The 15,874-nt window shown below is 37.8% G+C and overlaps 1 protein-coding gene across 3 annotated transcripts in view; it reads right to left on the bottom strand.

The window, feature by feature from the left end:
- Foxj3 (forkhead box J3) overlaps positions 1–15,874 on the bottom strand; it is a 94,381-nt gene that overhangs the window by 7,261 nt on the left and 71,246 nt on the right. For 2 of the 3 annotated variants that reach the window (XM_051188655.1, XM_051188656.1), the window contains exons 6-10: positions 14,417–14,518; positions 7,854–7,982; positions 3,749–3,923; positions 2,795–3,208; positions 753–854 (exon numbers count right to left, since the gene is read on the bottom strand). In XM_051188655.1, coding sequence (XP_051044612.1) covers positions 753–854; positions 2,795–3,208; positions 3,749–3,923; positions 7,854–7,982; positions 14,417–14,518 — 922 coding nt within the window. The remainder of the gene's footprint in view (positions 1–752; positions 855–2,794; positions 3,209–3,748; positions 3,924–7,853; positions 7,983–14,416; positions 14,519–15,874) is intronic. The other variant, XM_051188657.1, reaches the window with a different exon arrangement.

The raw sequence follows: 15,874 nt of genomic DNA, 5'->3' as shown, positions 1-15,874 counted from the left end.
AGCTTGCTACAATGGCTCAGCAGGAAATAGTGCTTGTTGTATAAGCCTTATAATCTGAATTCAATCCTTAAGAGTCCATGGCAGAAGGACAGAATTGATTCTCAAGAATCATCCTATGATCTGCACATATGCACTTTGTACATATGCATGCATGTATGTGCTGGCACTCCTTATATACATATTAGACACATACAATAAGGGTTAAAGTAAAAGATGGACAGCAACTGGGGAACAACACTTGTGATTGTCCTATGGTCTCAAAAAACAAAACAAAACAAAACAAAAAAATGTGCACACAAACATGCGAGCACACAAGCAGAGGGAGAGAGATGGGGCACAGGGAAGGGAGACAGACTATGCAAAACCTGATTCTTTTAAACATGGCTAATATTCCTGCACAACTCTTGTATGTAATGTTTTTTTATATCAACTAGCCAATTTATTAGAAGTTTTTATAAATGTCCTTTAAGAACACTATCACTGCAAAGCCATGTCTTTAGATAAGATGATGCTTCTTTCCTTTTTCGAGACAGAGTCTTGTTATATATCCCTGGCTAGAGAAGTATTTGCTATGTAATCCACAGCTGGCTTCACTTTTAGCAATCCTCCTACCTCAGTTTACCAAGCGCTGGGAAAGCAAGTACATACCAACATACCTGTCAGGAGATGCTAATTTCAACAACAAAGAAACAATATTCCAGAGAAAACAGATTTGTGGTATTTGAGTCTATGTGAAAGGAACCAACCCTTACCTTGGAACTGTGAAAGGTCTACATCTGACCAGTTAACACTGCTGGCAATTCGACAGCTTTCCTTCAGCATATCGAGTGTTGCATACCAATCGCTTGAAACACCTAAAAAGTAATATTGACAATACTGTTAACTCTGGGATAGTGACTGCTGGAAGAATACACACATGCGGGAGACAGCAAGTGGCTTGACTTCTGACACTGGCTGCTCCCTGTCCACTCTTAGAAAGGGATGTTTACCAATTCTGTCAGGCCTTGGGTCAATCTCCTCTCAGAGACAGAAAACTTCCCATTTCTCTCCATTTCACAAATAAAAGAAACAGAACCCAGATAGGTAGTGTAAGATCCCCACAATGAACTTGAGACTTTAATGCTGGTCTCCTAGTCTCTCTTCTGGCAGTTTTCAAATAGCCATTTCGCCTTGTAAGCAAAATTTGGTACTGGCCCTTTCATCAATATAAATAATGACCAGGAGGGAAACTCATGCAAATGAGTGTTCTTGCCCCTTTAAAACTTCATCTTCCTACTTTGTAACTGATCTTAGACAATGCATTTTGTGTAGTGTGTGGTGAGGCCACAGGTCCAATCTCCTACACCACCAAAAAGTTATTCTCACTTAAGTTATAAAGGACAGGTTCTATTTAGAAGCAACACAGTATAAGGAAATGTTCCAAACTATGGGACTGGATCAGATCAGTGAGAGGGATGCTAACAAGCTTAGGGAACCTTAGGAATGAAAATGTCTTAGCACAGTATTCCAAAAGTTAGTAAATGCTACCCCACTGTATAAACATTGCTGGCTTTAGTCCTTTTTTGAATACTGTTGTTATGGGTATGAAAGTCAGGTCAGTATATGAATCCAAGTTCTACTACCAACTGACTGTGTTATCTTATGCAAATGGTTTCAGTTCCTTTGAGCTGTGCTTTTCCTATCTACAAAATTTGCTAAGTTATACTTGATTTGGAAGGATGGCAATATATCTGGGTTGTCTAGTACACAATGGGTACTCAAGTAGCTTCCATTCCTGCTCTCATCCTGCTATTCCTCTCTATTAAACAAAAATTGTTTAGTTCTACTCCACACACATGGGATGTATAATTAACTGTAATGAATTATTATCAGGCACACTGTGATTCCTTCTGACTCCTTAGGGGTGTCTTCTCTCTATAAGGTGCCAATGGCAAAGAAGGCTGTAAGAGTGCCAATCGTTAATTTCAACTGAACTTTTCTCCTTAGCACCAGACTTCTATATCCTGAAACTACTCAACCTGTTCATTAATCTTTTCCTCAGAACATATGAAAAACAGGTATAAGTTTTTGAAGAATATATTGATATTTATAAGGTATACAATACCATCTGCCTTGTTCTTAATAGAGTTTTAATTCTGTAATACATCTTTCTCAAGTCATATATCTAAAAATAACTGCAAAATGTTTAGGACATATTCCATTAAGGCAGAATTTTTCAATTATATTATAGAATTTACTTAGAATTAACTAAGAAAACAAAACCAACCATTAAAGTGAAACAAAAAAATTAAGTATTTGTTTGACAGAATAGTCATTTTGACTTTTTGTTTTAGTAAAATAAAAGGTAAACAAACCACGGGTTTGAGACTAGCTCAGACCACCTGCTAAGAAACTCCTAGATAACAAACAAACAAAAGCAACAAGTAGTTTAAGTCATAAGAGCCAGAACAAGGATTCAAACACAAGTCTTTATGGCTTAACTTGTGCTGTTGTTTCTTTTACACTTACATAGAACCACAAAACTGCAAACAGATCACACATTCCAGTCTTTTAAATCTCACTAGAAGAAGTGGCCAGGGCAATACCAGAATCTAAACAAAAACCTGTAAGGCTGAGTTTGCCTATGTTGCCAATGCATTTATATTAAGAAACTCTTCAGATCACCCATGGGTTAAATGAGATGTAAAGAAAGAGGAAAGGAAAACAAGTAAAAAGGGTTTAAATGCTACAGGAGGCCCAAATAACAAAGTACAGGATGAATTCAGTTATTCAAACACAAGCAGAAGAAACTTACCAGAATTACAGGATGCCTGCTGTGGGGGTGGGGGTGGCTGATGTGCTAACGTCTGATGCTGATGGTTTGGATGATGCTGTATGTGCTGATGTGGAGAGGGGTGCTGGGTGTGAGGTGGCTGGAGCTGGCTGTGTTGCTGTGGGTGTGGTGCTGGGTGCTGGGGACGTTGTGGATGCTGTGGTAAACCATGCGGTCGATGGGGTGTGTGTGGAGAGGGCTGTGTGTGCATTTGGGGGTGGGACAGCGAGACCTGTGCAACCGAATTACTGCCTGTGGCATTGAGCCCACTGTGACTGTTAGGCAGGCTGCTTTGGTTACTGTGTGGGTGAGAGCTCACTGTAGTGCTAGGAGAGTGCTGATAGGAACATGAAGTGTGGGACTGCTGGGAAGACTCGGAAGGGATGCTCATCAAACCTAAAAACAGAGTAAGATCATTTGTGGTCAGATTTCCTTCTATCTTATGACAATTGCAATATTATTATTTACAGAGTAAGGCATATATGTGTAAGGTAGCAACACATGAACACACATGTATACACACACCTTTTTCAAGTGCCATAAACAAACCCACAAACATGGAGCTATTAAACTGCAGTGGTTACCTCATTGTTAATGCTAGTCAGAACAAAAACAGAACCCATGTATTCATGTGCACAACCGCTCCAGCATCTCATGTGCCCAGATGTGGTGTGAGAGTTCTTTAGCACAGTGCTCTAGGATGCCCTAGTAATCAAGTAAACTCTGCATGCAGGTTGAAATTAATGTATTGCTCCTTTGCCACAACAAAAATATAAAGAGACCAGTAAGCCACAAGAGGTATAATACAATATCACCCAAATATCATCGTAACTGCTCTAAAATTAAACAAGTCTACCAGCTGGTTTGGGAAATTAAAACACTTTTATTACAAAAAAAAAAAAAAAAAAAAAAAAAAAATGACATTTAAAAGCTCACCTTGTTGACTGAGTGGCTGCTCAAAAACTGACTTATAAAGACTCCGAAATGAGGCGCTGAGATCTTCAAAATTGTATTCTGTGAAAAGGAGTTGTTTATCTCGTTCTGGAAGGTTGTACTGTGGCTGCTGTTGAGGTGTTAACGATTGAGAGACTGGTTCTGGATGGTTAGTCACCTAATAAAAGACAACAACAAATATAATGGCTTGATATTAGTGCCAACTCTGGAATTCAAGTCAATAACCTCAGTCTCTGACATTCCCATCCGTTAGCCAGGCACACCTTTTTTTAAGTGTCACAGAAAAAAAATCATTGACATGGATCTGGAAGAACCACAGAAATCCAATCTCACCTCCACTTGCATAAACAAACAAACAAAAAAAAAAACAACAACAACAACAACAAAAAAACAGAAAGTTCAAAGAAATTCAATGGCTTGTGAAGAAAATGCAAGTAAGACAAGTAAGTGACAAGATGGGACTGGAATTCTCCCTATCTCTTCATCGTGATTTCTATAAAACTACTAATACCACTTCTTTGCCTCATCCTTACGTAAGTTCAAATACCGTCAGCATACATATGACACTTCCCACAACAGCACTCATCATATTTAGAAGGGACTGAAAGGGAACACGAATGGAAGAGGCAAATAATATAAAAGATTGGGGCTATAGCATGTATAAGACTGCCCAGCATCTATAGAGACCCTGGAAACACTCCTGCCCCCTAAAGAAACCCAAAACAACTCCCAAATCTGTAAACCCAAAGGAGATCCTGACAAAAGGGAATACTCAGGAGCCTTGAGTTACGTAGGTAGCAGAGAAATACCACCAACACCTCAAAAGTAAGAAGCATTGAGTATATGTTATGTTTAAAGGGCAGGTTTGTGCATTTATGCTTGTGTGAGTTAGCTGACTGCATACCATGCCATGTATATAATCATGAGGACTGAAGTTTGGACACCTAGAATCCTAGCAGGCTAATGGAGAATGCTAGGGCACTCAAATGTCATCCAGTCTGCAGTTCTGAACAAGAATTACCTCTGAAAACAGCTCAACCTGAAGTGAGATTTTTCTTTTTTCTTTCTTTTTTTTTTTTTTTTTTTGACTACATATCTTTTATTGTGCTAGGGATGGAACCTAAGGCCATGAACACGGTAGGCAAATGCTCTGCCACTGAGTTACATCTATGGCCCTTTATCAACTGTATTTTTGAAGGATTCTATCAAAAAAGTGATAAACTACCATTTGTTTAGTGTTCTATAACTTAAGATCTCTACACTCACTGAAAATTTATTCAAAATGATGCTATAAGGCATTTGCAATAACAAGGAAAACATTAATTTTCTTTCTTTTTTCTTTGGTTTTTCTAATTTCAGTTCCAAGGGAATCTAAAGGCCTCCACACCCACAGACACACATGAACACAAAATATCCAAACTCATAGCGGAATGGCTCCATCAGCTGCATCATGGTAATCTTACAAATGGCTACATAAATCATAAAGGAAAAGCTCAACGGCAGAATATTAATGTCACACTTTGTGATAATTCCCAAACGTGACTATCTTATGAAGGGTAAGCTTTCATCTGCCCTCCTGCCGTGTGAGACAACCATGGGGCAGCTTCTCATAGGTTCAGTGAGGGATAGGTCTTTCTGTTTTATTCCCAAAATGGCTATTACTGCAAGTCATAAAACTGCTCAGCTGCCGTATGAAAGCTATTCTTCCACTAGAGCAACCCTTTATTAATGTGTCCATCACATGGATATTCTGGTTTGTTATTGCCATGTGAGATGCAGGAAAACAGACACCATTCTGATGTGTCTTACATTGCACAATATTATTTATCAATATTATTACACATTTTTTAGTTTTATGTAGATTTTTGTTTTGTTTTTTGAGACAGAGTTTTAGTGTGGATTCTTGGCTGTCCTGGAACTCACCCTATGCAGAATCCCTAAAACTCACAGAGCTCCAACTGCCTGTCTCCCAAGTGCTGGGATTAAAAGCATGTGCCACCATTGCCTGGTCTTTTATGTAGATTTTAAAGTTAATCTATTTAAGTAATAAAACTGTTTAATCACATACAAGTCATCTTCTTGGGCTATGGACTTATAACACAGAGCATTGCTCAATGTTGTTTAAGAAGTAGTTGACACTTTGTTGGCTCCCCCCCCCCCCCCGGGTTTGTGTGGGGTTTTGTTGTTATTGTTGTTGTTGCCTTTTAAGACAGGGTTTCTCTGTGTGACCCTGCCTTTTCTGGAAGCTCTGTAGACCAGGAAGGCCTCAAACTCAGATCCACCAGTCTCTGCTGGGATAAAAGGTGTGCACCACTACTGCCTAAAAACACTTCATTGTTAAATGAAAACAGCAGTCAAAAATGTCTAGTTCAACAGTTTGACACACTGACACAACAGGCATGACATACTAGTCCTTTTGTCTTCTAATTTTGGGGAATGTTCTGTTGTCCCGCAACCCATGGCCCCTTCTTGGAGACAGGGTCTCAGGTATCTCAGCCTGAATCTGAACTCATATACCTGAGACTGGCCTTTTATCTTCTGATTCTTCTGCCTCCACATTCCAAGTACTGGGATTACAGACCTGTACCTATACCACTGGCCCAAACTTAAGGATGCATGCATGCTAGGCAAGCATTCTATCACCTGAGCTACATTCTCAGCCCCAATAAATGCTTGCTTTTATTTTATACTAAGCCCCATTCTTTGATTTCTTTGTATCAAGACACTTGACACTTAAGCAACTAAAAATCATTAAATGTTTGCTTACAATCACTTTATTCTTTTTATCTAACAATTTCTTCATTTCTTTAATCACCTAAGTATACAGAAGGTTCTACACATCTGTGGGTTCCATGTCTGTGAATTCAACCAAACAGATAAATTTTGGGGGAAAACACTTTTGCATTGAACAGGTAACAGACTGCTTCTCTTCCACTATTGTCTAAATATCAGTGTGTAACTATTACACATCACATGTATATTAGGTAAGACATTCAAAGACAATTTAAAGTAAGTGAACTGTGTAGCCTGTGTGCAAGTACTCCACCATTACCTATAAGGGACTTGAACATTGTGTTAGGTAGGTTTTTGTCAACTTGATAAAAGGTAGCCATCTGAGAAGAGGGAACCTCAACTGAGAAAGTGCTTCCATTGTTAGATTGGCCTGTGAGAAATCTGTGGGGCATTAAAAAATAAAAAACCCTAATGACTGCAGGGGAAAGACCTAGTCCACTACTGAAGGCAGTGTTACCCCGGTGCAACTGGGTGCTATGAGAAAGCAGGCTGAGCAAGCCATGAGGAGTAAGTCATCAAGCAGCACTCCTCTGTGGCCGATGCTTCAACTGCTGCCTACAGGCTCTTGCACTGGGTTTCTGCCTTTACTTTCTACAGTGGACTCTATGTTATAAGAAAATAAAACCTTTCCTTCCCAATTTCTTTTGGTCATGGTATCACAGCAACTGAAACCTACCTAGAACAAGCATTCTTTGAATTTCATAGCCATGGGTGAAAAAGAGAGGCTTTGTATCTTTGTCCTGTGTGTTTTTCCTACTTTTTTCCCCTAGACTATGGAGAGGTCAATGGATAGTGTGTTGTGCAACTCTTGGACTCTGTACAGTTTAACAGGAAGGACTGTAATCAGATCCTCCAAAAAGAACACCTGATAATCCAAGGGTCATCTCCTTATAAGAGGTAACAAATGCATACAAGAGTAAGAATATTTACATACAAGTCCCTTCACAGTAAGACTTTGTTTTCCAGACTGAAATAAAAAATATCTCTGCTCTACTGGCTGAATGTACTAACTGACTAGAGAGAAATATCCATTTCACCTTTCTTTCACTTACTTTATGTATGTGATTGTGGTGGTGGGCCTGTGCCATGGCACTCATGTGGAGGCCAGAGGATAACTTGCAGGAGTCATTTCTTTCCCTGCTTCTGGGGATAGAACCCATGGAGCTATCTCATTAGCCCACATCTTTGTTTTTTTTTTTTTTTTTTTTTTTTAAGTTGGCATTCCAAGTATGCTTTGTTGAATTTTTGCACTAAATGAATTTCCAACAAAGAAACTAACTTCATCAGGACTTACCGGTGTATAACTATGCACACTTCCAACACTGTTCAAATTAACAGACGCCAAACTCTGGTCTGAGAGACTGTTGTTAAGGCTGCTTCTCGGGCTATCACTACCATCCTGGTCAGTGTTGTACAATGCTACCTGGAATAAAAAAAAGAAAAGCCACACCTGAATACACAGTTCCTACAGTGAAGAGGGTTGTAAAGTAGCACTACAAAACCACAACTGAGCCTACAGCAAGAAACAAAGAGCCAGTGGTCTTTCCTTCAGGGTTTGTGCAAACTCTATATTCAAATGTTAATTCTTTATTCACCATGAAACACTTTTCTTACTGCTCTCAATATTAAGTGTATACCTGTCTAGAACATGAACTAAATGTAGCAGGTATAATTATTAAACATTAGATATCAGAAGGTAATAAAAAAATCAATCAGTAGAGTTTTATATGTGGTGGATGTATTCATGAATGCATACAAGTGTGCTCCCTTAAAAAAAAAAAAAAGCCATCATAGTGAAACCCCACTGATACTCTTCCTAACCATCCATGTCAGCAGCCACCCTCATCTCCTGTTTCACTATCATGGATATGTGATAAATTTTTTTTTAAATTGGCATATCTGGCATATTGAAAATCGCACCAAATTTTAGTTAATTCACTTAAAATAGCCATTAATCCAACTACATGTTAACATAAAGTTTTCATTCCAGTAAGCAAGTAAAATGAAATTTTTGTAAATTCTCAATGTCTGACTTGATAGGAAACAGCAAGCTTCCCATTACATGCTTCCTCATGCAGTCTGTGTCGCTTTAAGTACAAGCACAAACGGCATTAGTGAACTTCTCATTCAACTGTGAACAGTCTTTGATTCATCAAAACATGCCAACTATCAAGTTGAAATATGGAATTAGAGAAACCATGGCAATAGCAACTTTTTGCACTCAGTTAAAATCTGCTCTACTTTGTACTCAGAATTAACTGCACATTATTATCTACACATAATGTTATTATATAATCTGGAATATAATTTCTTAAGTGACCTTCTAGGTATTGACATACATATTTCACTATCACACCTGTTAACATGAGCCCAATCCCACTAGACACATTTTAGCAGTAAGAAGACCGCAGACTCACATAGTAGATAGAATGCCCTAAAACTCTAGATTTTCTCATTTGAAAGCTCAGGTTTTACCACAGGAACCAGAAAATGCTGACTTTTCCTTGAAGCAGCAAAATCACCGATTTCATCTGTGTAAAAAAAAATCATTTGCCAACACTGAAACTAAATAATCTGTCACAGTTGTTCTTTCAGTTGCCAACTCAAACACACACTAGGTTTTTTTGGGTTTTTTTTTTTTTTTTTTTTTTTTTTTAACATTCACTGTACTACTCTGTACACAGAAGTGTTTTTGCATTCTCCCCACAGAATATTAAACAGACACATTCTGTGTGATAACAATTGAATAAAATAATTTTTCCTGCTTTACCAAAATAAACCTAGTTTTAAGTTTTGTTTAGCTGGATATCTGTGGCAGTGAGAACACAGGGGCCTACTAGAGTACAGAGGGTGTCACTACCTCAACGGGGCTAACATGCCAGCACCTACCACTGGTTTTGGCGCACCAGTGAAATACAAATATAAAAATAGTATGTTATTATGAAGCTAGTTCTGAACTTAATGGACTCACTACTATGTTACTTTGGACATTCACAGCTGACTGCATTTTGGGAATGGCTGACACTCCTCAGTTTTCCCCAAACCCCACTGATACTCTTCCTAACCATCCATGTCAGCAGCCACCCTCATCTCCTGTTTCACTATATGGACATCTACAACTTCTGACAGGTTTTCCTGTTTTAGAATTATTTATGGTCACTCTTTCCCAAAGCCCTGTTTCCTATTGCATTATCTACTCTAAATATTATTGCCTTCCTCCTATTAAAAATATTTTATATAGCTAAGAACTTTATCATTATCTTTTATAATTTAGACTTCAGGTCTATCTAAAACTGATTTTTTTTCCTACACAGAAAGTGATTTTTCCTTGTACACTTAATGAAGACATTGCTGGATTTATTCAAAGAGTCTGTCTGCTCTTATATTAGTACCATAGTTTCATTCATAGTAAGCTTTCTCTTGCTTAATATTTGGAGCAGACCAGAGTACCTCAGGTACCAAGATCAGCAGTATTACCTAATTCTTTGTGACTTAAAGTTTACCCTCCTTTCTCCACCTCCTCAGTGTGAGGTTTACAATGCACACCACCTTGTCCAGCATCTTGTAGAGTTCTAGGAATCACCAAGGCACTCATGTTTGCAAGATTCTATGGTTTGAATATGAAATGTCCCCCACAGACTTACATACTTAACACCTGGTCCCCAGTTGTGAGGCTTTCAGAGGGTGTGACCCTTGAGATTGTATCACTTTCTGCTTTCTGAATACTGATGCAAGGTGACCAGCTGGCCCCTGCTGCCATGACATCCCTACCATAATGAGTGTTTTAAATTCTTTCTAGTCAGGTACTCTTATCACATGAATGAGCAAGTAACTACTACAAAGGGCAATTGCCTTACCAACTGAGTCATCCCCCAGGTCCGTGTATTTCCTTTTTGGCCATCTGGCTTCCCACAATCTGCCATTTTTCTACATTCCTTTCTTCCTTCTCCAAAAGCATATCAGGATTTTGACTGACATCACATTAGCATCAACTGGGGAAAACTGACCTCTACAATAGTCTACATTAAAAATGTGCATTTACTTAGTTATGGCTGTATTTTCTGTCAATAATTAAGTTTCATGTAGAAGTCATCTTCATTTAATTCTAAGTATTTGGCATATTTTAATGCTAACTTAAATGTTTTCCTTAAAATATACATGAGCCAGTGAGATATCTGCCAAATATGATGGACTGAGTTTAATCTCTAGACTTCCCTCCCACTCCCCACAATGGGAGGAGGAAAAACAACTCTGGAAAGTTGTTCTTTGACTTCCATGAGTGTGCTAAGGTCATGTGTGCCCATCCTCCTCCCCACAGTTACTTAATACAATTTAAAAAAAATTAATCTCCTGTCTGTGGATAATTACAGAAATAACAACTGATTCCTAAGATCAAATGCTGGTCTATTTTTATTAAATTTACACTTTAAAACACTATCGCTTTATCTGTATATTCTTTTGAATTTTCTATGTAAACATCAAGTTATCTGTGAATGACAACTCAAGAGCTTCTTTTATTTCCCCATGTGTGTACATAGTAACTTCAATGTGTCTTTTAGCTTTTCTGTGAACAGCATTTGTGACAGTCTTAAAGATCTTTCCAAGACTAGTTCTACAATCCCTGATTTTTCTGGTCTGCTGCAAAAATTCTCCGCATTACTGGTTGTTTCTTTCTACTTCTCTGTCTCCTGCCCCTTTCTGCTGTTTTGAAACCAGTGCTAGGGCTGCATGTGCGCATCACCACACCTAGCTACTGCCTGGTACTTTCTTACCTCATACCAGACATGTGACTTTTACCTTTTCCAGACATATGTTTTTGTGTCCTTATAAATGTTCTCTGGCTTCTCACTTGATTACTGTTATCTAAAATACATTCTATTTTCACTGACTTCTTTCTCATTTTATTACCATTGTACTTCACTGGTTTGTTTTGTTTTCAGACACTTTAAGTCATTAATATTTAACCTTTGTGAAACCTATTACATATAATCGAGGCCATCACTTTATACCTCACAGGCTTACATCACTTCTATTTTTCACTGACTTACAAATATTTTCTTTTCTTTTCTTGGTTTTATTCGAGACGGTTTCTCTGTGGGTTTGGAGGCTGTCCTGGAACTAGCTCTTCTAGATCAGGCTGGTCTCAAACTCAGAGACCCACCTGCCTCTGCCTAGCCACAATTTAGATTTTCTAATTTGGGTTCAAATTTTCTACAATGCTAATGGAATTACTTTAGTTGTTATCATGATCTTGATTTTCATGTTCTGAGTTTATAAACATGTTAAAACCTACCATTATGAATAGTGATCTTGTCCATTTCCTCTTTCAATCCTGTCAGTTTTTGAGGGTATGCTATTAAATGTACACAAATTATATGTACAAACATTATCATTTCATAATAAAACACAAATATTCCCTTATAAAATACAACATTTCACCTAAGATGTATCTTTTATAAGCAGTACAAGTTGGATTTTTATTCCCCTAACCAGTCTGAACCTCTTATTTTTTAAGCCAAGTATTGTTTGTATTTACATTTCATGTTATTCCTGGTGTAACTAGATTTAAATACTATTTGTTTTCTTTCCTTCCAATTCTTCTTTGTTCTTTCCCTTCCTACTTTTGGGATTTATTGTATTTCCTTATTGCACGGGTATATTCTCCATCTGTATCTGTCTCTCTCTCTCTTTTTAAATAACCTGCAGCAGTGGTTTATAAGACATCGAACTTTGAGCAGTAATTGTGGGAAATTATAGCTTTGGATGATCTCCAAATGGAATTTAACTGTCTTCTAACAAGAATACTCACCCACCACTCTACCAACAGCTGAGGTTAGTCTATCATGGTCTGTCCTCACAGAATAAACTCTACCCAATATAACTTGAAAACCTGAAGTATTCACCATAGCTCTCACTGAAGACTGTGAAGGGCAATTTTTTCCCATCTGGAAAGACAGCTAGATTCTGGATAGTGGTGAGCCTACTTTGTTTATAAATCTGAGCCCAATCTAGCAGAATTCATATTTAATAAATACTTAAAGTGCATGTTGTTTACAGAAACCTCAACTCCTGATAGTTCTCAGGATCTTGTCTCCTAAATATCCATTCACTTCATAATCCCCTCCCTCTGGTTTCTGTAACCCTCACTCATACCTGCTCCAGGCTGTGGCTCTCTAGCAGTTGTTATTATGGACTGACAGAAATGCCCCAAAGGAAAATTTTATCTCACCCCATGTATTTGCTTGGTCCCTGAATCACTCGCTGTCTCCATCTCCACTGTCTCCTTCCTCTTTGGCTCTACATGTACATGTGCACATGTGTTTGTATGTGTTGGGTGGAGAAAGACAGGCAGAATGGATTTTCTGTATTAGGTATCTGAAAAAGAAATCTAAAAACTGCAGCTTCTTGGATATCATATGACTTGGTTAGTAAGTCCCAACATCATTTCTTCCGGGTCTTAATAACGTCAGCTGTCCAAGTTTAAGACCTCAGCATCTCTTAAGACTACTGCAAAAGCTGTATTGGAGATACTGGTTTCAAATCATACACTTCATCAATTTTCAGTTTAGCTGCCTATCATTAGAAATGCTATTTAGATGTATAGATGTCTAGGCCCTATTCACAAAGACAAGACAAACTGTTAAAACATCACAGAACTCCATCACAACCAAGAAACACACATAAACACTCCCTTCCCCCTAAGTGACTATGATCATTCCATTTCCATGCCATATGGAAAGAGAAATTATTATACCTCCACCCCCCAGTGTCCTTTCAAATTTGAAATATGATTATATCACAAATAAAACCTTGACAATCTTTACCTTCCTATAAGGTTCGTGATATATACATTTATACTCACATATATGCATGAGGAAAAAATGGAAGAGTGAAAAGCAGAAATCGTACAGACACAAGCTAGAAGGAGCAGAAGGTAAAAGCTATAGGGACAAGGAAAAAGCAAGAGTCAAGAGCATGTGTGAGCTCACGTGAGCACCAATAAAAGAGATGCATGGCCTTAAGACTCTGTGGTCCAGAGAAAGAGACAACTCATGAGGCTCCCAACGCATGTTAAGATTTCTGACAAAGAACTGTCTTGGAAAGAAGAGACATTTTTGCAGTTCACTGTGTTATCTAATTGCCCAACATCACCAAAATAACAGCAAAATACCAAATGGGATTTCTGGGTACATTTCTAGACTTGAGTATCACAAAAAACAGGTCAACTACCATTACAATATCTCTATATAGCTATTTTAATTATGCAAATTTCTTGTTTTACTGAATTCTGTTGACAGGGTCTAGAATCACCTGGGAGATAGGGACTGAACACATCTGTGAGTGACTGTCTTGATTAGATTAACTGATGTAGGAAGACCCTTCTGAACTTTGGGTAGGACAATTCCAGGGTGGGGATCCTGAACTATATAGAAATGGAGAAATCATCAGTCTGTAAACCTGGCTCCCTGCCAGGATGGACTATACTCTTAAGTTGTGAGTCAGGACAAGCCCTTTCTCCCTCAAATTATTTGTCAGAGTACTTTATAAAATCAATAAGAAAAAAAACTACGACAGAAAAATTCCATAAAATTTGACAATTTTTTCCTTCAACCACACATTTAGAAAACCAATCAAAATTTCAAAACAAATTGATAAAAGAGAATACTAGCTCAGAAATTCTATCAACTGGAACCAGCAGAGTCAAAAACTTAAAATAGCACATAACTTCTCAGTAAGCACCTTCCAATTCTCCCAACAAATATTTGAACTTCACAATACACAACTCTACTGCCAATATAAGAGTAAACTAAATATATTACTTAAAGACATTTAAAAATGTTGGAAAAGTGGAATTACTTTGTTAGTCACAGTGTTGATTGCCAGGGTTGGAGAGGCACTTCCCGAAATAATACACTCCATTCCCAAAGAATCTGAATCTATGCTATATGGAGTTGAGGCCTAAAACACAAGAACAAAATAAACAATCATTAGCTCATATATCCAACAATTTGACATAGTTTGAAGGGACCTTATCAAATTCCCCAACATCCAGTTCCGTGCTTTTTAAATACGGCAATAAGTAGTTATTAAAATCCTTTCTACAATCTCACTATATTATGGCATGCTACTGACCTATCAAGTCTACTGGTACAGCTACCCCTTACAACTTCAGTGAGTCTCATGATAGAGCAGTGCAGGGTGGAACTATCCTCTAACAACCTTCCTATTTCTCCTTTTCAGCTACAGTTATCTACTCATAGCTGCAGGCTTAGGACTACCTTTCCCAGAGTTATCTGCAGCTAGCTTCAGCCATGTGACTACGTCAATAGTCGAATGTGAGTAATGCTCGGGCCATCTGCAGTTTTTCTTTGAAAGGCACTTGCCTGCCTGAACTCTCTCTCCCTCACATTATGCACTGGAACATACATATAATGGAAATAGTCTTGTTTATCCTGAAAGGTGAGTTAGGCAACAACTGAGAAACACTGGAAAAACAAGATTAAAAAGAATCTAGACATCTGAATGACAGAATGCAGCAGGGCTGTGTATCCCTCTGACCCAATCTTCACCTGAGAAACAGATATCTCTAAGCCTCTCTGATATAGTATTCTTAATACTTACACTATGATTTCAGAACTGACAAATGCCTTTTTATAAAGTAGGATACAAAAATGTATTAAGAACCAGTAGTTTTTCTATACTCCAACATTGAATTTGCATGAACTCATGAAAACAATCCAATTCCTAAGAGCTTACCATCAAAATCTGTTAATCAAGCTAACCAAAGTGAAAAACTTAACAATGAAAATTATAAAGAACTTTAGAAAGAAGCTGAAGGAAATACTAAAAAGGCAGAAAGGCTTGTCACATGTGTAAGTAAGAACACTGGTAAAATGTTCACATTACCTAAATAAGTTATAAAAGAGCATTCTTCATACAATCAAGAAAACAAACCAACCAAGCAACTTAAACTCATACAAAAGAAGAAAAAAATAACATAAAACAAATCAAAGCCAATTTTGAACAAAAAGAGCAAAGCTTTAAGTATCACAACACCTGATTTCCATACATACAACAGAGCCACGGTAACAAAAAGAGTTCAATACCAATATAAAAACAGACAATTAGGCCAATGGACCATAACAGACAACCCAGAAATAAATTCACCCATTCTCAGTGTGCTGGTTAACTTTTTCATCAACATGATACAAGCTAGCATCAGCTAGGTATGTCTGTAGGCGTTATTCTTTTTTTTTTTTAAATTAATGATTGATGAGAGGGATAAGCCCACTGAGGACAGTGCCACAACTGGGC

Source organism: Phodopus roborovskii, unplaced genomic scaffold (genome assembly GCF_943737965.1).
Source record: "Phodopus roborovskii unplaced genomic scaffold, PHOROB, whole genome shotgun sequence".
Classification (NCBI taxonomy): Eukaryota; Metazoa; Chordata; class Mammalia; order Rodentia; family Cricetidae; genus Phodopus; species Phodopus roborovskii.
The sequence above is the reverse complement of the archived record's forward strand: the minus strand, read 5'-3'. Positions and strand labels throughout refer to the sequence as shown.